At 42.8% G+C, this 26,597-nt stretch overlaps 1 protein-coding gene and 1 long non-coding RNA gene across 6 annotated transcripts in view; one reads left to right on the plus strand and one right to left on the minus strand.

Moving 5' to 3' along the window:
- The window catches only part of LOC138304299 (uncharacterized), a 219,288-nt gene extending 213,901 nt beyond the window's left edge, over nucleotides 1–5,387 (plus strand). The window contains exons 2-3 of the long non-coding RNA XR_011205541.1: nucleotides 767–800; nucleotides 4,753–5,387. This is a non-coding gene — a long non-coding RNA (uncharacterized lncRNA). The remainder of the gene's footprint in view (nucleotides 1–766; nucleotides 801–4,752) is intronic.
- The window catches only part of LOC138304297 (RING finger protein 112-like), a 333,811-nt gene that overhangs the window by 58,402 nt on the left and 248,812 nt on the right, over nucleotides 1–26,597 (minus strand). For all 5 annotated transcript variants that reach the window (XM_069244246.1, XM_069244245.1, XM_069244247.1 and 2 more), the window contains 2 exons: nucleotides 14,412–14,532; nucleotides 2,105–2,235 (listed from right to left, as the gene is read on the minus strand). In XM_069244246.1, coding sequence (XP_069100347.1) covers nucleotides 2,105–2,235; nucleotides 14,412–14,532 — 252 coding nt within the window. The remainder of the gene's footprint in view (nucleotides 1–2,104; nucleotides 2,236–14,411; nucleotides 14,533–26,597) is intronic.

A 26,597-nucleotide genomic window follows, 5' to 3' on the forward strand; every position in this document is an offset into this window, starting at 1 on the left:
ACAAACTTACTGAAGTCATATATTTTTCTTATTGACATATTACTAACAATAGGTGTTAAGACAATATTATGTGAGTGGAAACATTTCCGAAACCTCTCCTGCCACACTTGGTAGGCCTGGGTATGTGCGGATAACACAATGTCAAATAATCATTCAATCACAGGGAGCTCAAAACCCCTAGGGAACAAACTTGACTTCCATCTACAAAAGTATAAACCCCATAGTAACAGACTAAGTCGACCCCTCAAGTTCACCCTCTAACAGAAGGAGAAAGCTTGAATTATCTCAGTCCGCTGCGTCCATTCCCTGTCACCTCTCTCCCTATGCCCCCGTTATTACTGACAGCACAAACTAATTTACTATCTGACTTACCTCACCAAAACCAGGCAGGTCCTGGTATGCTGCCTTCTTCTCTCGCTTTTTCTCTCTTTCTTTCTTTGTGATTTCATTTATTTATTTAGATATAGATATATGTTTGAGTCTGATTACTGGTAAACTAATCTACAGTTAAAATGTTTATATCTTTGGGAAGACAGTAACTATTCATTATGTAACCTTTTTATCCTATACCCCTATTACTAATTACATACGTTAGAACTACTGACACTTATACTATGTTAATGTAGGTACTGCTAAATGTTTCTTGTCACAGTTTATCTTTACAACCATAAAATATACGGAAATTAAAAAGTAACATTGATTTTATTTCAGAAATTAGAAATGTGTTGATATGTAAAAGGTAACATGTTATATTTATCTTTTTCAGAATTGTACAGTACAACTCCCAATGAAGCATAAGGGTAAGCATGAAATGCTCACACAAATATGCAAAGTACAAAAATGGCTTGAATTCAGTTACATTTTGATAAATGCTCTCTCTTCGATAATATTGATGGTATCTAAATTGATTTAAAGTGGAACAGATTTAAATAACAGTTTGAAGAATGTCATACGATTGTATGAAGCATTACATGAGGACTTAAATGATAAGGATTTTTATGGGAATTTCATGCTTGTCAAACTGATTGAACTTTAATATGGCAGACCTTGAGCCGGATGCAAAGGAGAGAAAACCCGTATCTGGAAGAGACACCAGATCTGGCTGTCTGAACTTTATGAGTGCCAATTGTCAGGGCATTTTGTCTAAACACTAATATGATGATAGAAAGACAAATCATATTAAAAATATATCAACTTTGGAAAAAGTTAAAAAAAAAAAAAAAAAGGTCACAACATTGAGAAGAGAGTATTCAGGAGTGCACACGGAGTAGGCCTTTAAGAAACGACAGTGTAAACCACGCTGAAGGCAAGACGAAATGGTGACGTCAACATGGTATACTGACCTATGACCCTAGTCCCCATTAGACAGAAAGGTTAACAATGAGTCAGTTATGCCCCTTCATGTTATTTATGTATAATACTAAAACCTACCTCTTGCACTAGGACCGTGGCTATCTTTTAAACACAACATTTTGTCACTGAAGTTTGGTGACCTGTTGTGACATACTTTCAAAGTAGGACAGAAGCCCTGACATGTCCCTGTATTGAGGCTAAATGCAAGTGTCACAATATCATGACCTGTGCTAAATTCTGAGTTCCTGATTTCCCTTTAAGGAGCAGAACTCCTTATTTGCGAATAATTAACTTTATAACTGTTAAGGATGAAATAGGCAGGTTATAGATATCCACTAAAAGAAAACACGTAACTATTACTACATAAGTATGAAGCTTGTGGTCACCCTTCTCAACTTTCATATGTTGCAAGCATTTCTAATTGAGTTAATCATTCCTGCTGTTCATCACTGGGTGACATTAATGTTCAACGTACACATTAGTGAGGATGCATCAGAAGCTTACTACAGCTTGGAAAGACACACAGTCCCAAGGGCACACTAATGAGTATGAGCTAGGGACTCTAAACTCTGCAAGATAATTCTGAACAGCCCTTAAGCAACAAGTTTGCAGGAAAAACACCTCATTGTTTGTTGGCTCTCTCTCACAGACGTGCCATAGCTCTTTGGGTAAGGGTGTGTCCTGCCAGAGACGCTGGCCTCTTACGCAATATAACATCCTGGTGCCTGCCCGTTTACTAAGTGTCTCTTACCTTTATTTTCTCTGCCAATTTTCCTGCGGTCAGTTTGAACCCCCTGTTGTCCACCTTCGCACGGCTGACAGCTTTGTTCACCAAGCTGTTGATATACGTCTTCAGAGTGTCTCTAAAGTCGTCATCCATATCTTTGACAGAAAGAGAGAGGACAAGCAAATGAATCAGACCTGTGCACAGGGATATTTCATACATGTGACATAATACTTCACTTCTTAGCCTAAAATTATATTGTAAGAGCGCCGTTGCCCAGATGTCTTCAGGTCGACAGGGCAACAAGCTTCCTGTGACGGGCCTCGTGGGAAAAAAAATGATGGATTGGAATGCAACCCAGGCTAATTACCAGTGCCTGCTCAATGTTTTCATCCGATCACTTTTTGTTTTTTCTAAGTGAGATGTCCCAAGTCTCATGGATATAGCCAGGCATGCCATCTGGGCACTGAGTGCCATGGGACTCGAGCTGCCCCTTACCGATGAGGCCAGAACAGGCAGAAGCTCGCCTGGGGTTGGTTATGCCGCTGCAGAGTGGAGGTTTGGCAAGGCAATCCGAGCTAGACTGATCCTATTCTGCAGGACCAAGTCCGAATTGCACATGGCTAGTCTCTGGAGTGGCACGGCGGCAAATAAATAAAGGACTAGAGGTGTTCAGGATCTATTCAAGCATTCCAGTCCTGCACTTTTAACTGCATCTCTACCTAGGGGTAGCGAGTGCTATATAAATACTGGAATACGGTACAGTAGTTGGGGTCCAATTCTAGGGCACACTGGTTGGTTCAAGCGAAATGAACCAACCAAGCAACCCCTAGAAGGCACAATGCTATTAAATGAAAGCACACTTCTGAAAACGTGATTTCCCCTCTAAAAGTAAGTCATAGAGGTGTACAGATCAATGCAGAAAGCGTTCTGATACTTGGCATCCAAGTTCCATGGCAACAGGTTTAATAATTACACGGAAAGCAGCACTGATAAATCCTTCAGCTGCCAGTTTACCTGTGGGCTCTCGTAGTGGACATGGACAGTGCTAACTGGTACAACCTACAACTGTACTCAGTTGTGGGTAACACACATACAAAGACGATCACATACAGACGGTTGCAAAAACAGCACCTGCCTTTATGCTACTGATTCACCCAACTCCTGGTAGCTGGTCTTCATGCAGGCAGTAAGAAAGCAAAAAAAAGAAAGGCATGAACGTTCAAAATAAAGTCCACAGTGTTTGACCGATGCATACAATCCTCCCCGGGGGGGGGGGGGTATGCCTTGTTCTGCGTCTTTGCGAAGGCCCCCAGTAATGTAGTTACTCTACACTATCCAGGGAGTGCAGCACAGCCAGGTAACAAGTCAAATCCAATGCAGAGGATTTAAAATCAAAGACATGCTGCATCTCTACCTTGTAAGATCTCACCACAGAGATGTAGCTGTGCTCCTGCATGGGCACAAATATGATATAAATAGGGATACGCCACAAAAACACCTACGAATTACCATAAGAAGGCATGGCAGAGATGATCAAAATACAAGTATAAAAAAACAGCACAATTTGAATCCTGGGCACAATCGCTGAATAGACAACCTGTCCATTCCCTCCCTCCTCATATATTTTCTTGTCAATATATAAAATTTAAAAGCTAGGTTGTTGACTTTTCAGCACTTCAAAACGGCTTGTCAATCATTTTATTTATGTTTTCGACCTCTGTTCTTAAGGTGATTGCAATGTCATAAATTAAAACCCTTTGGCATAAGAGCTCCAATAAGAAATTGTGAGATTCTTAACAGGGCCAGGAGGTATTAGATACCTTCTGTGGGATAAAATATCTTTGAATCCCTTATATACCTCTCACTTTATCTGTCATGAGGAGCTGGGCATGAGTTATATGGCGGATCGCATATGAGTTAGACCTCTACTTTTGTGTTTATCCACATGGTAAACCAAGTAGGCAGCCTAGAACCAGATCTTTATTAAAGATTTCCTTGCGTGCAATAAGGGCCTTTTTATTCCATGGCGATCAAAGGTGAAAAAATACTTTCATGAGATAGGGCTGCCTCATACCTTTGCTGAGCCTTGCTGTGGCAGACTAGATAAAAAGTGTGTGAAAGAGCATGTACCGAACTAGGCTCGTCCACAAAGGGTCTCAATGGAAATGAAAAAAAAACATCAGTTTTAACTTACTCCCACCTGAGTTTGGATAATGCACCTGTGCAATATGTTTTTAATGCACGTGGACAATGGGAAAGATCCCTATTATTCTGCTTTAGGGCTGATACTGTTAAGTATCTACTTTGCTTCCCACTGAGCTTTCAGAAAAGTTTTAGCATGTGCCCATGTCCTTGTGATGGAAGATCTGCTCAAACAATGTTAAACTTTCTATTCTCATGTAAATTCTATATAAAATACACCAAACAAGGTTTAATTCTATGTATTGGATTACAGAATTTTAGGCAGTGTAGACCAGCTTTACGTTTCCTACACCAACTGGCAGATGCTGACTGCGGTCTTTATGTAGGATCTTTCCTCGGATCTGCTGTATGGCAAATGTAGCATCATGCACTTTGAGTGACTTATTTGTTTCTTTCATCACTTTCTATGTTTTCATTGTATATGAATTTGCAGTGTTCTTATATGAACTAACATTTTAGTTTTTCATTAGAACTATGTACCTTACGTGTGCTTTCTGCACCAGGATAAAGGAATTTCTGAATCTGAGTGAAGCATGAGGACAGATGATGAAAAGAAATGATGATAGGAGGAAGGGTGTGACAAGAGGTTTTGAAGCTGTGAACTGACAGAACCAGGTGAACACAGATGGGAGCAGGAGCATCTGGAAACCAATGAGAAGAGGCCATACATTATAGCCAGCTATGCTAACATTGATTATAAAATCATGTCTGCAGACATTTTGATGACAAATTGTTCAGTTGTCGAAATCAGATGATGGTCCAGGTACTGGATTTCAAATCACTGATAAACTTTGCCTTCCAAGTGTGGAAATATTTATTTTACGAGATTAGATAAAGGAGTAACGTATGAAGATATCAGTTCTCTGTTTAATACATTTTATATTTGAAGCTGATATATAGGGTCTTTCCTTTTTTGCTCTCTTTCATTATTGCTCATGTTCGTACTATATGTTGTGGTACTGTAAATGTTTGGTGTGCAAGTAACATCTGGGTACAACACTGTTATTGAATTATGTAATTTGAAATACAAATTAAATTGAGAAAATCTATGTTTTTCTAATGTAAGCTTTAATGATTCATCCTATTTTTAATATTTCATGGCGTGACTTAACCTATACTATTATAATTCTTAACTTTATTAAAATGCCATTGGTGTGAAATATAACTTATTATTTAGACTTCTATATTGGAAATGTTTTATTTTAAACATTTAATAAATTCTTCTTTGTAAAAACCATGTGCACAGTGTGGACTCCGGAGAAAAACTAAGGAAATCTTAGCTGAACTCAACCTTTCTTTCATAAAGTAGTATCTGAAAGGTGTCTGCAGTACTGTGGAAGGATTTCGCTCCAAGTGAATAACGGAAGCTAACACACAGTAAATAACACATGCTCATAGTAGACACATTGCTTGCCTCAGGCTCTTTGAGGTAAGAAACGTGGTGCAATAGCAAGCACTACCTATGCCAAGAAAAGAGCTGCCGTGAGCGAGGAATCCATGTCGTAGACAGAGCATTCTGATACTGTGGCATCCTCATGTCAGATTTTGGATGGAAACAGGACAAGTATTACGCCGCTGCAGTGACCATCATCCTGTGCAATAGTTCTGTGAACATGGTCATGGCATGCATATGATGGTGGGTCTGGAATGACGTCCCCTTGTCAGGAGTGGGATTTAAAGTGGTCTCTGTAGTGAGGAATCCATGCCCAATGCCTTCTGGCTTGAGTACAGATACGAGTTGACCGGGGAAGCTGACAAATGGAGTAGAGTTGTACAAGAACCAGCACATCACTGGTAATGCTAAATTGTTTTTTTTTTTAGTAGGATCTCAGTTCTGGTTACATTTCCTGGATAAGTAAACGGTACAGCGTCTACAAGTGTTTGTGAATTACAAACATTTGTGGTAGTTTTTCCACAGAATTTGGATGAGTTCAATTCAATATGGCCTGTATGTTATGAGAAAAGAAGGATAAACTTGTAGAGAAGAACAAGAGATACTACATTTTATGGACGAAAGAGCCCTTATACATCAGATTTGGTACTGTAGTTTGGTTAAGGCAAACCTAACATTTATTCTGCGATTTTGTAATCTTGGATTCGTAAATTAAAATTCTGTCCAACTATTCAATAACATAAACATGGATGATATATCAAATGACAACATTTATAAAACATTGGTATGCCACTAAGGCATCATGCAGCATTACCACATGATCATAATTTCAGAATGTATAGTCTAAGTCTGTCTTCCCACTCTTCCCACTTAAATCCAATACATTTTTACTCTCATTCAATTTAATAAAATCAGTGGCATTTTTAATGAGTCTGATCAGAAGATGAATCAGTGGAAGATGCTTGAAGTTTTTCATGGCAATCGTATTAAACGTAAAGTAGTCGACACCTGTATTTTCTTCACCAAAAGACTTTCTTCAATCTGTCCAACGTACTTCACAAGTCGTCTGCTCTTCAGGATGTGTGTTGGCTAGACCAGTGGTTCTTAACCTTCTGACACAGGTGGACCCCTACTTTATCATCACTGGAATCCAGAGACCCCAACTGAATCATATTTGGATTACGGGGAACCCCCTGGAGTCAGTACTGGAAGCCGGGGGCCCCGGTAAACATTGCTGATGATTTGAACCGCATAACAATACACAGAAAATACAGAAACAAGCATTCAACAAACAGATACACAATTGATAACACATTAAGTTGCAAACAAATCTACATTATTTTTATTTTTTTAAATAGGAAGGTTGGAGCTTTTCTAAATTCAAATGAAGCCACACCTCATGCATACTGTCATAGTTTATTCTATTCGATGCACCTGCAAGGCTCACACAAGTCAATTTGAGGATACTCATTTTATGTTTAATCCCTTGACATTTATAGTATATTTTAAAATGTTAAATTGTACTTTTATCCCCTGTATTTATATACACTTTACCAATCTGTTAATATTTTTTAATTTTTCTAAGCAGTCGTGGACCCCACGAGACCACATGCTGGGAGCCACTGGGCTAGATGGTTTTTACCATCTGGTTGCAAAGTCCATAAGCAATGTTACATTAAATTGTGTGCCTCTTTAAGACTAAAGATGCGTCTACATAATCGCTGCAACAGTCCCAGTGTGGCATTGTGGATACTAACAATAATGACAACTTGTATTTATATAGTGCTTCCACTGTTTCAAAGTGCTTTAAATAACAGGTACTACTATTATATATGTGAAATATAATCAATTTACCAACCTCAGATGAATGGAAGACTGAGTCAGCTTTGCCACAATTCAAAAGAGTGACCTGCATACTAACTACATATATCTTAATGCAAGAATTTAACTCATTGAAAAACATTCAAGGCGGATACCAGAATGTTAAACAGAGAGCACTTGATAGAACAGTGCATAAAGGCAAAGACTCTCTATTCCAATGCCAGAACACTCTTATAGTTGCTGTGCATCAAAACAAACCATGGTTCAATCCCCTACCAATTAAATGCAGGATATATTTTCCACAGCAATATCCTTATCAAAATAATATGAAAGTTGGGCCTGTGTATTGCACTGAGGATTCTGCATCTTGAATTCTTCAGCTATGGGGCAATGTTAGGATATCAGACATTAAGAGACCAGAGGAATAAACGGACCCATCAGCTGTAAGTAGGTTTTCTATCTAGGATTTCAGTATTGACTGGAGGTGAAATCTGCTGCATATTGCACCATTCTTTTAATTCCCTATAACATAGAAATGACCTATCCTCCATATACAATATTGACACTTTCAGCCAAGAAATTGTGTATTAAGCAACATATGAGAACTGGTTGTGTCAAACTACCACTTTTCCTAATCTAACTTATTAGTAAGCTTGTCTGTACTAAATTGGAGCAACAAATCTGTCTGGAGTAGCGTACCTGCATAAGGTGTCCTGACATGCCTCAGTAAAGACATTGTCGTCAATGGGGTTTGTAGTTTGGAATCAATACGTGGTGTGCACTTTACACTATTATTTGCATTAACTGTCAGAAGTGGAATCATCCTTCATCACATCCAAAAGTCCTACCAGAAGCTGTTTGAGGTCTTTATTCCACTCCCCTTTTGTTTTTATGTCTGCCTATAAACTGCTCTAGGTGTTTGCGCCAGGAGCTGATGTCATCAATCTTTTAAAAAAGTTACAAAAAGAAGTACAGAGACAGTGGCCACCAGGATAGCCCCCTTTAGTCTTTGGTTTTCCTGATTGTTTTCTCTTTTGCCATTGCTTGGATGGGTTGCATTAAGCAGATAGCATTATTCAGATGCACCACACTGTTCTATTGAGCTTCCATTAAGGATTTGTGATATGACAAAACGTAGTTCTTGCACCTGTTACAGTGCTTACTGAAACAGTTCCTCCAGCCTACCCTTGTGCTTCTCCACTCTCTCTCCAGGCAGAACCCAGCCCCTGAAGTACCCAGCTTCAGTCACACGCTGTGACTGCTGGGGATACCAAAGGTTTATTTCTCTAATGGTACGTTTAGATTCTATCCGAGGGCAAACTTTTGGCATCCCTACCAACCACATTAAGGAACCTGCCTGCTCCACTGCTGCCGCCCTAGTGTTTCTTCTGATGTTGGTGCTAGGCTGCTGATGACACTGAACACATTCCACTTCTTTGGTAAAGCCTGGAGATCTAGCCTTTAACTGAAAATTCAAGCCTTGCCTATAGAACTGCCAGTGCTTGTTTCAGGCAGATGTTGGTATGAGTAGATAATATTTGCAATACAACATGTTTTATATGTGTTTTAGGCATAGCTAGGTATCAGAAGCTTTGGATTTGTCTGTCCAATTGGTCTGTCATCAAATTAGCAAAATAGACGGTGAACACACCGGTTCCCAATGCATGCTGTGAAAGCAATACTCAGACACTTACTTTCAAAAGCAGATTCGTCTTAGAAAGTTATTCCCTAAAAGCGGGATCAATGTTCATGCATATGCCTCTAGGTTTAAAAATACAACAAAGAATGTTTGTAACTTAACAGTGAGACATAATCCTAAATCCAGAATCGTGAAAGGCAATTTGAACTGTGTTTGGAAGTGTTATTTTAAGAGTAGGAGGAGAGCACCATGGAGAGTCGGTGCAGTATAGCTGCATTTTCTGCATGGTCCCCCTGAATTTTTCTTCTTTAGCTAGACCGTATATTTTGGGAATTCAGTAGTAAAGTGCCTGTGCTGCCCCTTTAAACATGGTTGAAATGGCAGACTGCTAATTGGCATACTTAACTTGCCTATAGGTCCCTAGCATATGGTGCAGAGGTAGGCAGAGCCTAGTGGTTAAATGCCACTAGGGGACTGCAGCATCTATTGAACCATACCTTACAGTGGCAGTGCAAACATGGCTCACGGACTAACACTGTAGCCTGACTGTAGCAGTGTAAAAACAGCAATCTGGTCTAGCAAAAAGAAACCCTTTTTGACAGATATGAACCTTCCTTTTAAATATTAAAAGGTCACCTTTATGTAAGCCTTGTAGCCCAGAAGGCAAGGTGCATGGTATTTGAAAGTAGGGCATGTCAACATTTAATGTTAACATGTCCTTACAGTGAAAAGGTATTTTTATTGCAGGAAGGCTAGCTGGCCCATATTGAAACACTGGGAATCAATACTCAATACTAATACTGTATCTAGGGAATGGGGGTCAGCTGGAAAAATAATTATTTTAAATAGTTATTAAAAATCAAATTTTATGGTGAAGTCAGGTTTTTAATAAATATCATGGAACAGTAACTTTTAGAGTTACATTTTCCCTGCCTGAGGTTCCAGAGACCTAACTTGCATCCAGCTTCTCCCAGCAAGGGATTAGCCTTTGAATACGTGTGAATGTCCTCCCATCAGCTACACCATAGATCACTTTGATTGGCAGGTTGACCTGAATGGGCAGGGATGACTCCTTTGAGCTCAGTAGCAGGGTGGGGGATGTGGGCATCCTTTTGACATTCCAGTGTCACATCCTGCGTGACAGATCTGCTAGCGTACAAATAATTCTTGGGGCGTACTTCAAAGAGAGGAGAGAATGCTGAGACAATCCTTTTAGAACTATCTCGTTGCTGGAGGACCCTGCTTTTGTCCTACCAGACTTCTGTCTCAGGGTCTGTTGTGGGTACACTGCCTGCTTCAAACTAGATTTGAGTGTTAGATGTGGGAGGACACTAGAATTACCGTAGTACACTTTCCACACACACACATACACACACACACACACACACACACACACACACACATCTAGCCCTCCGAGCCCAGGCTCAGCACAGCAGACTTCTGCCATCTTGAAAATGCACTGAAACATGGCATTGTGGACCTGTTTGCAGTAATGTAAACAGGAACTACTCAAAAAGTGGGCAGGGATTGCCCTGGAAACTTTTACTTTCAGGGTTATAGATGGGCCAGGAATCAACCTGACCCACTCGCAAGTGGCAGGCATAAATGCAGCACCTGCTGCTACCCACTTCAGAACAATATCTAGGTCCAAGAACAGAAAAGGACTGGAAGGGATGTCTGTGACCTGGGAGAAACCCTGAAGGAGTGGACTGGACCTGCTCTTCCTTGTACCCAGGACAAAGAAATGGACTGCAAGGGTAAGTTGGATGACCTCCAGTGTAAGCTACAGGGTCACAACAATTAATAGGAGGCCTTTTCCTGGAAGTACCCAGCTGAATAGTGGCTCCTGGACGTGGACTAAACCCTTCTGTTGGCCCCTGGATGACAAATTAATAGTCTCAAAGTGCCTCCCTTAAGGTTCTGGGGCCTTAGAAGTGTACCTCTGTAGTTGGACTTAAAAGACTAAAGCCTGATTATAATTTTGGCGGTCCCACCACAGGACCACTAACGCAGCGGGGAGGATGCTACCACCATGGCAGTAGTGCCCCAGGCATATTACAATGTTCCTGCCAGGCTGACCAGCGAGAACATTGCAATATGCGTTCTCGCTGGGCTGACAGGCAGGAACAGTGCTAGGATACTGGCACCTGCTCCTTTAACTGGGCTGAGGCCAATATCCTTACACTACAGCACCCTCGGAATGGGCAATGTCTGCAAAGCAGACAGTGCGCATTCCAAGGGTGCTGGGCATGGGGGCCCTTGCACTGCCCATGGCATGTGTGTGGGCAGTGCAGGGGCCCCCCTGTGGCCCCCAGCACTGGCTCTCTGCCAGCCTTTTCATGGCCATGAAATGGCTGGCGGAAAGTGGGGTTGTAATCAGCCAGGCGGCACCGAGTTCAGCGCTGTCATGGCTGGTTACAGCCCGAATGCCGTCACCCCGTCGGGATCTGAGATCCTGTCGGGGACATCGGTCTTTAGGCGGGTCCACCCACGTAAGTCATAATTGGGCAGTCGGACCAGACGGAGTAGGGCGGTCTGACCGTCAATCCGAACGCCACACTCGTACAGACCACCACACTCGTAATGAGGCCCTTTGTCAAAAAGTTAAAATCTTTGATCAGCATGAACATGGTTGGTCTATCCGACATGTTCTATCGCAGTCATTCTCAAATTGTGTCTACGTCCTGGTCTACTGCAATCACTGTCATTGGAGCTTTGTGCTTTTTGGTGCCATTACTAATTAAAACTTTAAAAATTCATATCTCCGGTTCCCCTTATTTTACGTTCTCATTTTAGTGTCACTTTGTTTCTGCTTACATAATTTACACACGTCCCAAAGATAAGTCTTTCTTCCCTGTGCCATAGCTACCAGGTGATTGATCGCAGGTTAATAATGACTTTGCAGTTTCACCCTCACAAGAACTATGATGAATATATGAGGTGCTTAGTTATCCCACTCATCTAATTACCCAATTTCTTCCAGTGTATGCGAGAACAACAAGGGCAAAACCTTATTGTTGAGGTAGGGAAAGCCTTCTGTTTGTCTGTGATTGGCTACAGGTGCCTGGTATGTTTTGGAGCATTGCTCAGGACACAGTCATATCTAGTTAAATGGGCTGAGAAGGTCACGCCAACGTGTTATTCTCTACAAGTGAATCTGTGGTGCCAGGACTGAGGGATTGGAGGGAGTTTGGGTAACGAAGCTCGTGGCTATCAATATATTGTGCTGTTTCCTGGCTTCAATCTTTGGCCAGGCAGCTGAAGTACATTTGGAAGTGTTGTTGAGTTTTGTGTTGTGATGTGTTGGTGGTGTTAGTGCGTCTTTCAGCAATAGTGATTTGCAGTAGGTTTGCATAATGATCATGTCAGGCAAACATTGGTAGTGACAAGTTGCTCATTGCTGGTTTATATACGTTTACGAAGTAACTGATATTAGCAGCATGTGTGAAGGTGGAACTGTACTCTTCGAGGCGTGTGGAACCCCGACATAAACGAGCATCTGCTAAAGCAGGTGTTTTAATAAAATATTAATGAATATTCATGTATTCTGAGTTATGGATTTGCGTAGAAAATGTAATAATAAAGAGAAAAATGTTGAAAGTGTGTCCACCTGAGCGGCCGTCAATGTTCACAAAGTATACTTATTAATGGCTTATTAATATGAAACATGGAGATTTTGTTTGATTAATGTAGTAATACATCGTATTGAGGGTTATGCATTATGTATTAAGCTGTATTAATTGTAGGCCTTAACATAGCAGAGGTCTTGGCCTGGTTGCATGGCCTCATGTCAAGCTGTATTTCTAAACCGATTAATAAAACGTTTGCTTAGAGAATGAAATTGTGATATTCCACTGTGCTGGCCAAATGTGTTCGTAGCTAAAAGTCCTTCTCATGAGAACCCATTACTAGAATACGTTGCACTTGCTAAATGTAACAATAAAAGTGTAATGTGTAAGACTGACTTTCTGAGGAGAAGAACAATGGAGACACTGACTGGAGTATAAGCTGCAACAATATTGTTAACTGACGAGCCGGATGATGAAGACATTACAAGAGGAGCCAATCAGCGACATGTGAACCGAGTACTAGTAGAAATTATAGATTTGATATTTTAGTTTTATTGGACAAAGTGTGAACATGCGATCTCTTGACTGACAGGTCAATCTAACTTAGCTGGAGTACACTGAGAAGAAGTCGCCATTGCGCTTTTGCCTTTTGCCACAGCCATTACTTTCTTAAGCGCCTTGACAAGAGACATGCTTAACTTTACTGCTTAAAGACTTTGCGTTTTCTGAATTTTAATGCAGCCTGATGCCCTGCTGACTCAACTGATGTCCTAATGACAAAGGCTATCTTAGCTTGCCGATCTATTTGAGGAGAGGTATATTATTACTGATATGTTTCTTAAGACTATTCGCATTTTCTTGCTAGGTACCAACCCCACTATTTTGATAGAGCCATAGCTACATGTTTTCCAAATTTGTGTTTACTAATTATTTTGCATGAAGCCCAACATGCTGAAGCTAATCTGGTGTTAGATATGATTCCTCACTAATGAAGTTTACTATATGGAGTAATGTTTGATGTTTTTTCTTTGCTGAACCCAAATGTATGTGATATCATTTGCAAAATTGTTCTTGATTAGATTACACTTCTTTCGCTGATTTGGACAGCCAGTGATGTTTCTGTATGTTTATAATTTGTTTCTGAGATGATCTTACATGACATTAGCACTGTTAATATAGAGAAATAAACATTCTAACTTTTACTAAAGGTGTGAATATTCATGACTGAAAAGTCATGGTGAGTGAAAATCACTGACTCCAAATGATTACTAGTGCTATTGATGATCATTGATTAATATTGTTATTGATTAATTATTGAGCTACATGTACTGGAGTTATAGTGGGAACATCCTAAATGCGAGTCAAAAGGTTCATTGACCTATTTGCGTCCCCTTGTACATTTACTCATTAAGGTCTGGCGCACTACACATCAAAGGCAACCACCGTTAACTTGCCTCCATTCACTGTGGCCACTAAGATAATATTCTGCATGTGTCTTACAATATGAAGTAGCAGACAGTAATGCCTCATGCCTCAATTGATCTTCAAAACCATGGGAGAGGGATGGTGGAGAAATTCATGAATGACAGTAATTTGTCCTAATCTTAATGCTAAAATTACTTGTTTTTTGAACTTGTCAACAAAATGGAAGGGTGCTCAGAGTATCATTGCTTAATAAGCAGAGGTATCGTGCCACAGTACGCCTACCGTGCAGAGTCCCTCTGCTTCCTAATGCAATCTTCTTGCCCGGAAAAGGCATCAAGAAACAGCAAGACCTATTCTTTAGGATGTTCAGGGCTCTGGGATGCTTGGAGGCACCCTGCAGTTGCTGAAAAACAAAAGAAAATAAGGAAATTGCATTAACAGAAACCACAACCTTCATATATTTATTTTTATACTTTTCTATGAATAATTTAGTCTGCTGACATGTTCTCCCAAAGATGAGCTTATGTTTCTACTATGAATTTAGGATCAAAACCAAGAAATTATTAATGCTAGTATAAAACGCGTCAGACTAAATATTGCATCAATAACAATCCAGTAGATCAAAATATTCAAGAACAAAAAATACACTTCTTCATAGCTTATTCCTATTCACGACAATTTTAAAATGAAAAAAAAAATAAAAAAGACATTTAGGGCCAGATGTAGGAAAGCATTTGCGAGTCGCAAACTGCAAAAATTGCCGTTTGCGACTCGCAAATCGCATTTTCCTATTCAGAAATGCATATTGCGAGTCGGGACCGACTCGCAAAATGCATTTCAGAATCGCAAATAGGAAGGGGTGTTCCCTTCCTATTTGCGATTCGGAGTGGTATGCAATACCATTGGTGTCGCAGTTACCATCCACTTGAAGTGGATGGTAACCCACTCGCAAAGTGGAAGGGGTCCCCATGGGACCCCTTCCTCTTTGTGAATGGACCCAAAACTATTTTTTCAGGGCAGGTAGTGGTCCAAGGGACCACTACCTGCCCTTAAAAAATACCGAAACTAAAGGTTTCGTTTTTTTTTTTTAAGTGCAGCTCGTTTTCCTTTAAGGAAAACGGGCTACACTTAAAAAAAAAAAAAAAACTGCTTTATTTAAAAGCAGTCACAAACATGGAGGTCTGCTGACTACAGCAGGCCTCCATGTTTGCGAGTGCCTATAGTCGGTATGGGGCCGCAATTTGCGACCCACCTCATTAATATTAATGAGGTGGGTCTCTGCGACCCCATACCGACTCGCAGATGGTGTCTGAGACACCGATCTGCATTGCAAATTGCGACTTGCAATTTGCGAGTCGGAAGGACTCGCAAATTGCAAGTCGCAATTTGCAATTTTCCTACATCTGGCCCTTAGTTATGTGCACGTTTTAATGTCCAGGGCATTCAAAATTAACTTTATGGGCGTGTTATCTACTTTTCAAATATTTCCACTTTCACAACGCTTAATATAGGGGTTTGAAATATACGTAGTACCTTGATATTTGATTTATTAGTGGGCCACTGTTGCTATTTGCGACTCCCAAACCCCAGCACCCCCAGACACCATCAAAATCAAGCTCCGGAACATAGATTAAAGTAAAAGTTTAGTTTCCTCTTTACTCTTCAACTCTTGGTAGTTTTTTCGAACAGAATGGCAGTCCAAGTGCCTGGTTTTACACAGTTAGTTATGTTTTGTGTGAACCTGGTGTGGAGTCTAGTTTTTGATCACCAACAATTTTCTGATCAGCACTGCCGCAGTTAAAGCATTTGCAATTGGACCCAAACAGTGAAGACCACATCCATGGAAACTTCGAGATGCCATTGGCCTCAAACTTCCTCATCACAACTCCCAGACTCGAATTCACAAGCAGTGCTGTGAAGCATTTGCTATGCGACATGCAGCTCTATTCAAAATCCCTTTACAATATGTAAATGTCTCCAGAGTATATTATTTATAATTTCGGTGTGATGAATCAATCAAAATGTTTTTACTTTTTCTTCCCTGACCAATTGTCAGAAATAGTCACAATCTGGCAGTGCATCACTAAAAGACATCTAGGGCCATATGTATGAACATATTTTCCCATAGTCATTGAATGGGTAAAACCCTCTGAAACATCCAGCCCCTGGTCTTTACTTGTGGATCAGGAGCAGCAGGAGAAAATTGGACATTTAGGCCCTGATTTATACTTTTTGACACAAAACTGCACTAACGCGGTTTTGCGTCAAAAAGTTTAGCGCTGACTGGCGCCATTTTTTAAAGCCACTCGGGGTATTTATACTATGACGCTGGGTGGCGTTTAAAATAGTTTAGTCATTTTTCCTGTTGTTAACCATTGCGCCTTGTCTTAAGGCAAAATGACGTTAACGGAGGAAAAATGACTCAAATCCGTTTTACGACATGTACACATGTCATAAAAAGGAAATGGACCATTTTTGCCCGCCATAGCGTCAAATACAGATGGAAACTGAGAAAACAGTGCAGAGGAGAGGCAAAATGGACCCACGAAGCCAGGAGAGACCCCAGGGAGACCCCAATCAACCAGGAACCAGCCAGGAGGACACAGATAAAACCCAGGGGAGGGAGAAGAAAAAGAGAAAGTGTTGTTTCAGTGCAGGGGAGCACAAAATAGTGGTGAGAGAGGTGACGGAGCATCAACATCAACTCTTCGTCACCTCAAAATTGACAGTTGGAGGGAGAGAGGCAATTTGGCAACAGATAGTGGATGAGATGAACATTGTGGCAGAGGTCAGGAGAACAGTAACAGAGTGCAAGAAACAGAGGAATGACTGCAAGTGAAGGACAAAGGAAATAATGGCAAGGAACAGGAAGGCAGCACTGCAAACTGGAGGTGGGAGTCCAGCACCACAAGAGGACTTGCACGAGATGGAGGGGATGGTTGCAGCGATCATCCCGGAGGAAATCGTCACAGGACTTGCAGGATAGGACAGCACAGACTACCAGGAAACACCACAAATGCAGGGTAAGTTGCATGGGGGAAATTTATGCTAAAATGTCAAGTGCAAGAAGGGCGAGGCACATGGGACACACACAATGCATGGCAAAGGAGTGCAGAGGGACACAATTCACATTAAGCAAGTTGCACCATGCTGACGTAAGCTACACATGTACCTATGCCTCGGTAGTGCCATGCACCATAACACATACACAACCTGGACATTTATTGAACACCAGGCCTAAATACCTACATGTACATATGCATCACAGGGGATGGATGGCATGAATAATCACTGTGCCCCTGGTTGTGTCATCACAATATCCCTTGCATATAGTCATATCAACACTACCAACACAACCAAGACCACTGAGACTAGGTAGTCAGCCAATACCACTCCTGGGGTAATGTCATGATGGTGTCCCTTCCAACTTCCAACTGCCTTGCCTCATTGCCCAAATGCATGTGTGCTGTATCTCACAGCACACAAGTCATTGCAACTGACCCAACAGTACCCAGACATATGCCGGTAGCACCACCACACTGCACATTGATGACACATCACATGAGGCAGCCACCACTCCATCATGCAGTCAGGGGGCCCCCTGGGTGCAGGGAACAATGAACTGAACAGGCGCTGGGGAATAGCAGGCTGGTCCTGTATCAGTGGTAACATGCTACTACCCAGACCAACAAAACTGCAGTAGTGTTGAACCATACATCTTGATGCTGAAGTGAAATGTGCCACTACAGAAATATGTTCCACAGATAGCAAACAGTAGGTCACAACAGTCACAGGCTGAGCCCACAACTACTCTGACACAACCATGTGGGACACATGAATGGGGAAATAAACACACACATACAACACATCAGGTATGACTGTGCACATAATGGCGTATAATTCCACATCGACGGTGGGGGTTGGTGCATGGGCAAGTCCGGTGTTGGAAAGACTGCCAGTGCAGTGTACACTTTGCGGTTGGCAGTACAAATCACATGTTGGGATGGCGGCTGGAAATCTGTCTGCTCATGGTAGCTCTGTGGGGCATTTAGTACAACATTCTTGATGGATCAAATACACCCAGTGCATTGGGTATGACAGGACATGCTGCACTCAGCCCTGCAAATCGAGCAGTGGAAAGGGCAAAGGTCCAGGGCATGGGACCCCCTGCACTGCCCATGCCAAGTGCATGGGCTGTGCAGGGGCGCCCAGGGGCACACCACAGCACCAACATGTTTCACCGCCATGCAAAGGCTGGTGGAAATACGGAAACTGACCTGGAGGGGAGCGTTGAAGGTAATACTGGTCTGGTGTCACAGGACAGCTGGCATTGCCAGTCTGTAAGCTGCTGGAAACCTGCTGGTGCCAGGCCACTGGCCCATGGGACTTTACACATTGACAACAGTTGCTACTACCACCTGTGCTGTTGGGGGTGGTCAAATAGACAATGGAAGTCAGTTGCCCATAGAACTGACGCACTTGAAATGAGGGACCAGTATGACTACATGCAAAATCACCTCAAACTAGCTTCAGGCCCTGACCTAAGTACCACTCCTGTTAACTGGCTATGTCCATAGACTCATTTACCATCAGGCACTGTCAGATACATAATGATGTACACAGCAGAAATGTCATACCCAAGCTGTCCATCCCTGCGTCTAACCCTGTGCTTGTGTAAAATTAGCTGCACTGCCACCATGCTGCACTCATGTATCATAGTGCACGGAGGGCTGCATTGAGGGGGAGGACGTAGGTATGTAGGAAGGCAAACACACCTGCACAGACAGAAGATGAAATTGAACTCTGCTAGGTCCGTGAGTGCTATGCAATGTAGCAGACATACACAAACATCAACATGAGGAGCCATCAATGGTAACAACAGCATAGTGTCCTGGCAATGCCATCCCTGGGGTGGTGCAGAGTCTTAGCACAGCATGGGTGTATGTGAAACATGTAAGACTGGGACAATGGAAAATTGCCATGTGTGGTTCTATGGCATGAGCACAGCGACACCCATTGCAAGGCCTCACCATGCAAATGGATGCATAGGGAGGGTTGACAACGACAAGATTGTGTCAAGCCACAAAAATGATAGACATCACACCTAAAAGATATGATGCAGCCAATTGCCCCAACTGGGCTTCCCTTCATGTGACAGGCAGGTGGGGCACAGGGCTGTAGATTGCAGCCATGATGTACAGGAACAATGTATTGGAACTAAGATGACAATAAGCCTCAAATAGCAAGTCAGTGATGTGACATATCAACTGCCACAACACAGGTAGACTGATTTTACACCATCTCATTGCAGAGGATAATGGCTCTCCTGCGGATCTGCCTGTCCTGGAGTACCCCGATGACCTGGATGACCAGCTGACAACCATCAGCCAAGAGACCCTCCAAGAAGTCCTTGTAAACATCCAGACACCACCTCCAGTCACAAGGAGGGCTACTGATGTAGCAGCCATCCCACAGGCCCCACTTAACACCCCAATAGTACAACCTGCCAACACCGACAGAGCTGTGGAATCCGAGGACCCAGCGACCAGCTTTGAGAGGACAGTGGTAGGAGTCCAGTGGGAGATGACCAAGGAGGTGCGAGTGGGGATGCAAACTATGACAGCCATTCTAAAGAGTATGCGCATGTGCATCGCTTCCACTACTGAACAGTCTGCAGCCAATCGAGGCACACACTCCCCAATGCATGGAGTCCAGCAGTGTCTGAGGGACATAGCAGCTGCCATGAGGGAAAGCCCACAACAACTGCCCTCCCAAACTGGCATCAGCGTGTTTCAGAACAAGCTGGACTCCATGCACCGGGAAATGGTATCCCTCAGGGCAAACATAGCTGTCTAACACAGGGATGTTGCTGCTATACTAAAAAAATCAGCAGTTTCCTCCTTGCTGCAGTGATGCCATATGTAGATCCACAGATGGCAGCTGCCGGGAATTGGGAGACCACATCTCCAACCACTGAAGTGTGTGTGGCCCCCTCTACCTCACCACTACCACCATCAAGGGCAGAGGAGACACTACACACATCAGAGGATGAAGGTGTGGAACAGATCATCTTCATCCGTAGGAGTTCCCAGTAGCACCAGCCCATGCCACATGGGCAGTGTTTTCCTTTGTCCTTGACATCATGCAAGTGTTAGCACAGTTGGAGATATGAACTCTTCATCGACCCACTGTTGACCTTTCTGCTATGGACTGCAATTGTCTCTCACTTTTCAATTGGCAATTTATGTTCCCCTGCACTGAAAGACACTTTACCCAAGCATGTCCCATGACATGTCCCTCAACCCTGGACTTGTGTTGTGTCACAATTGTATTGATTTCACTAATGGGTCACAGACCTGCACTTTGTAAATATTGCACTACGACATTTGTAAATAAAGACCACCTACACAACTAGCATGTCTTTGTGTATTGTGACACATCTACTACGCTTAGGAATTGTGATGTGTGTAACGTCTTTAGTCAGAGTGTCAGTACAAGAGTGCAGGAATATGGGGGCAAATATCTACGCACAAGGTACCTACATGATGAACATTGATGCTGGTCTCATCAGATGTCCCAAAGTGCCTAACATTTCAACACAGGACCCAAACAATGACAGCTGAATGACCACACCTACCTATCCAATACATGGTTAACATAGTCACCTTGAGTGGTGGGCACACTGGATGGCAGATGCATAGACAAGTATATGTGTGGTAGTTGGCAATGTGACAGCTCAGTTGTAAGAAGTTGATGAACATGTCAAGAGAGGGATCCAGAGGCAGGACGAAATCCCTAGGCCAACACACAAGTTTCACTGTACACTCATGGGAAGACCCTTAGACCCAAGCATGGGACACATGAAGTAAGGGAGTACCCTAAGATTTTTAATAAGAATTAAACTAAACTAAACTAAAGAGAATGAAGAACACCTATCCTAACCTATCCTAGCTATACCTAACCAACAACTGACCCTAACTACCCTATGCTAAACTTAACACATATAACAACACAGTCTAAACATTGGCCCTCACACATACTAAACTAAACATATACTACCTACATCTAAACCAAAAATACCCCAACATTACCCCACCCATCCACCCACAAAGTAACATGTAAAAAGTAGAAAACCCACCCCCCCAAACCTACTTATCCTAACTAAACTACTAACCTAATCTAACCGGACACTAACCCTATAAAACATTAAAACAAATGAGAAGGGAGAGGGCAAAACTGGGGGTGACAGTCATTTGGCCCTCATAAGTTTCCTTTTTATGAACTTCAGTCTCTTTGTGTTCCTTCTTTACCTCCTTCACCAGACTGTCCAACTTTTTAAGGACCAGTGTCACATCCCTCTGTAGGTCCTTTGTTGCATTCATGTCCATGGCAGCAGGTGGGGAGGGCTGTGTCACAGATGTTGGCGGTGTAGCAGAGTGGGCTGTAATGACGGTGGCAGCTGTGCCCCACTGCACAGCTGTGGTTCTTGGTCCTCTCTATGTGGCCACTGTGGGTCCCTCTTGGGTGAATGCCCGCCAATTTCAGGTGGATCACTCCCTGCGATACCCTGTGCTATCCTTCAGAATCCAGATTCCACTGCCAAGATGTGCCTAGAGCGGACTGCCCTCTTCTGAAATGCCCGCAGTTACTCATTGTTCATGTTGGCAGCTGTTAAATTGAGACAGGCAACCATCAGTGTCAGCATTGTGTGGCGTATGTACAGATTATAAGCTTACACTCTACATCTAATTGCACGTGCACTCTAACTCACATTCTGGATAAAACAATGGCCCTGATAAATATAACGTCAACGCTGCCTTAGCATCATTTTATTGACACCAAAGCGATCCACAGCAAGATTAGGAACCAAACCTAATTAGGTGTGCATTGATTTTGTGCCATGTGTAACAATGCAAAGGCAGCGTCAACTTCACATAGATTAGGGCCAATATTCCTCATCATCAATTTTCAACCATACATCACCAGTAACTTGAATATGTTGTTGGGAGTATGGGATGCGGTTGGTAACCATAAGGGGTCAGTGTTTATAGGTACACATGCAAGCCTGATCAAAATGTCTGTCACCTACACTGTGAGCATCACATCTACCTACAAATTTGTTGTTCCTCTCCCCCCTGTGCCTCAGGGGGGGGTGGCAATGCAATCCATCATCTCAACTGTCCAGGTCATCCACCAAGGCAAGCCCACTCATACATGGAGTCAGGAAGTGGACCATATGTTAGGAGGGCTGCCAACTAGTAAGCTGGTATCTATAGGTCTATCACATCTACATTCATCTGTCCAGGTGTAGACACCCATCAATACCTGATCTGCCAATACTATTCCTTACACACCAATACCCATGCCAGCACACGTCTGGCATTGACCTGCATGCACGCTTATTACATTCCACGTAAGTGTCACATAAATGGAGTACAAAATATGGGGCACCATGCTGGGGGACAGTTGCCCACCCACTCCTACATATACATTACAATACAGGGATGCACCAATTTGTTTTCAAAATGGTGCATCACTGTTTTGTGAGAATCACAGTGTGTCCCAGTGACAATATTCTCACAGCGGTGCACTTCTTAGTTACATATGGGCCTACATGTGGCTTGTCATCACCTTGCTTACACAATGCTGCCCACTGAGCACCACAAACCTCACAAGATATGACTCTCTGCTCGTGCATGGGGAACCCTTAAATGGGACACAATGTCACCATCCAGCCTATTTTGATATCTGATCATTTCACAACTCATCACTTCTAGCATTGTGTGCAACACACGATTCACTCACACAAAACCCTCAATCACTACACAGGACAGACATGATCACACTTACTGGATACATCTGAATCCTCAAATCTTGCCACTTCGCCAATGGTGTAGGGGGCAGGTCCACCTGTAAGATATGGATGGAAAACCATGCTTAGTGTCATATCACTGTCACTATTAGTGGACAACATATTAAGGGTGTACTATTTTAGAGGATTGAGCTAGTTATCCTGGTGTAAGACAGTGCAACAGACACACCACTGCAAACTCACTATGACACTGACACTCAGGTGAGTGAGAGCTACACATCTGCACACTTACACTGGGCCTGAGACTCATGTAGTGCTACACCCTGCAACAACCATATGTGTCCAATCTATAGAAGATGGAGCTCCATGGTATGAGGGGGAGTTGGGTAGCAAATACATGACACTACCCTGGTGCTCTGCAAGCCAACTGACTCAGGTATTCTGGCTTGTCCTGCAAGGCACCCAGAGGCACTTTGTGAAGGACATGCAGCTCAATTTTTAGCCTGCAATGATCATGCATCGAGTAATCCAGGATTGATGTGGCAAAGTTGTCTGATGGTATCAAATGCCTCATTGCCAGTGCCCCCTAAGGCGGGTATGCCCTTTTGCTAACATAATGGCAGGGATCATGTGTGTGAAATGATGACAATGTAGCACTATACTTGGATTGCCCTACTTTGTTGTCACAATCCAGTTAAATATGGTATGCTGGCGGTGTCTTGGTTTATCATACATGGCACTATGCTTGGGCACAGGTGTTGCCATGGCCCCGAAATGTGTGACTTAGTGATGGATGTGCATGACTCACCAAACATCTGACCTGCACTGGTAAAATGATAGGACATGTGAACTCCATGTCTAGACTGGCGCAGTTTGACTTCATTCTGGTTGCATGCAATCTGTCCACAAGCACTGCATGCAGCACTCCAACACATCTGCTACTGTCATTCAAGAGCGGTGAACAGTAAATAGTATGCCAATGGGAGACTCACCAACACGGCCACTGATCACCACACCAAAATGGTCAAGCAGATCCTGCTCCCGGGCCATTAGATCTGCCCAGCGATGCTTGAGCTGGTGCTTGTTGCGGCTGCTGCGAAACACCCTCTTCAGGTGGTGGAGCACCTTGCCCAACAGCAGCTGCCTCGCCTCTGTCCGGTAGCCTTGGATCACACGTTCCCCGCCCCACCCCCCCATCTCAACATTAATTGCAGGTAGTGGGCTACCAGCCACACAAAGCCTCCCAGCTCCCCCCCCCATCCTTGTCAACCTCCCCCTACCAGACATATCTATCAGGTACAGGTTGACGACAATGATGAATATAAACAAAATGAATGTAAAGGAAACTTAAAGCCCAAAAATGTATCCCAACTAGCCCAACTTATCAACTATCCCGGACAGACACCCCACAGTACAATAACAATGACAGGGCAACAAAACACACAAATTTACAAACACTGGGACAAAGTACATCAAAAATACAAAAAAAACAACAGGAGGGACACCACAAGATACAATACTGAGCAAAAACACACCACCAACTCTAGGACAAAACCACACAGTCAAAAGAGACACAGACTGTAAACAGAAAGTATAAGTTCCCCTCATCTGTACCATGCCTGTAAACAGGATTTCATATTACATCACTTCCTGTCCCTGTGCGTCACGTTTTCTGTTATGCGTGTATTTATTTGACGCATGTGATATTTGCAAGATTATTTCAGATGCATGAGCTACGTGCGTTTTCTTTTTTTGATGCATTACCTTTATTCATCAAATTAACAGAAAATCATCATTGAGATGAGTGCAAAGGTGGAATTCACGCTAAGGGCCCATGGGTCATTTACTTTGCGTTTGCCAATGTTTGACGCATTTCTGTCAATTTCTTTGACTCTATTCCTGATTGCATGGTTTTGTTCCATTGTCTATGGCTGCACCCCGTATAAACATACAAATGGAATGGGCTGTGCTGCAGTGTGGCATATTGTGTATGGCCACATGTGGTAGTCCATCAAACAATGTGATTTGGGTGCAATTGGTCTGTTACACCGATGTGTGTGTTACAGAGTCAACAGCATGCAAATATTTGCACGTTGTGCATATGTATGCCTGTGTGACAACAGTGTATCCACATATGTATGGCAGTCAATACTATACAACAGTTATGGTATGTGATTGTGAATTGTGTTTACTTATGTTATGTGTGTAGTTGTCTTACAGAGCATAACATTTAAGACAAGATACACAGCTCAGGCATTGTTGATGATGGCATATGAACGCTATCTAGGAAATGTTACCAGACAACTATCTCCATATGTTGATCTTGAGTTCATGGTGACTTGTGTGTGGACTACACATATGTCTGACGTGCACATATTTAGTACATACTGTGATTAACACGCTCTGCCTACATTCCACCGTATCATGTTTTGAACACAAATGTCAGATTAAACTCATTACATTTAGCAATGGTTCTTGTTTGTGTGTGGTGGACCTGCAGCCCTAGCTGCATATCTTCTCATCCATTCTGATGTGCATTCCACAGACGAGTCTGTGCGAAGTGTGAGGTCATGTGTACCCTGTGTCAGGATAGGGCCCCATGGCAGTGGCATGACTGATTTCCATGGATGTACTGCGCAAGCCCAACTTCTTCCATTGTTCGTCATACCCGGGCTAATCATGATGACCATTGTCACCAATGATGTCCCCCCCTTGTCACACATGCTCCATGTGTGGGGCCCTGGTTTACCTCCTATTTGCACATGTTGTAGTTGTGTGTGATGAGCTATTGTTGTACAAGTTGGCAAGGTGGATGTAATTCATATGTTGTGCTCCATGTACTGTGTCCTTTAGTTGTTACATTCAAGTGATGAGTCTATTTGTGATGTGTGTGATGGTAGCAATTCAATCTTACGCGTTACATGTTATGTTGCTACAGTGCTTTTCAGATTAGTGTTTGTAACATGCTCCCTGAGGTTAGACTCACAATCCTGAGGTATAGGTTGAAGAGATTGAAGAGACCAAAGTTGGATTGTGTGAATAAGCACAACCATCACTAAGGCAAAATGTACAAAGTGAGTTACATTATTATTAAGTGAAGAAGTTCTCAATGATGTGCAGTCTGCATTGTATCCCAGCAGCTGTGTTGTGCTGTCCCCCCTCATTTTCTTCACCACCATCCTCCCCCTCCTCAGGCAGGTCATGAACTTACTCACATAAGGGGACATTCATCTGCACACATATGTTGTGCAGGATAGCACGTCATTATGATCCTGCAGACGATGTCTGGGGCTTATAGGAGGCTGCCTCCTGTGATGTCCAGGCACCTGAATCTGGACTTCAGGATGCCAAATGTCCTCTCCACAATAGCCTGTGTCCTCCGATGTCCCTCATTATATGCACACTCTGCTGCTGTGCTTGGGAAGTGGGGTAATTATCCATGGCTGTATGCCATAACCCTAATCCGCTGCAAAAGATTAAAGTTGTTGTTAAGGCTTGCAAAAGGTGTGTCATGTAGCATGGCAGTTGATATTTTGAGTTGGTTGTGACTCATGTGTGTGTGGTATGCTGCGAGTTCCTATCCTTTTGTAATGTCTCCTCAGCACTGGGTTGTTGGACATGACAATCTTGTGTTTGGCTCATGGGGCTGGGACATA

Source organism: Pleurodeles waltl, chromosome 7 (genome assembly GCF_031143425.1).
Source record: "Pleurodeles waltl isolate 20211129_DDA chromosome 7, aPleWal1.hap1.20221129, whole genome shotgun sequence".
Classification (NCBI taxonomy): Eukaryota; Metazoa; Chordata; class Amphibia; order Caudata; family Salamandridae; genus Pleurodeles; species Pleurodeles waltl.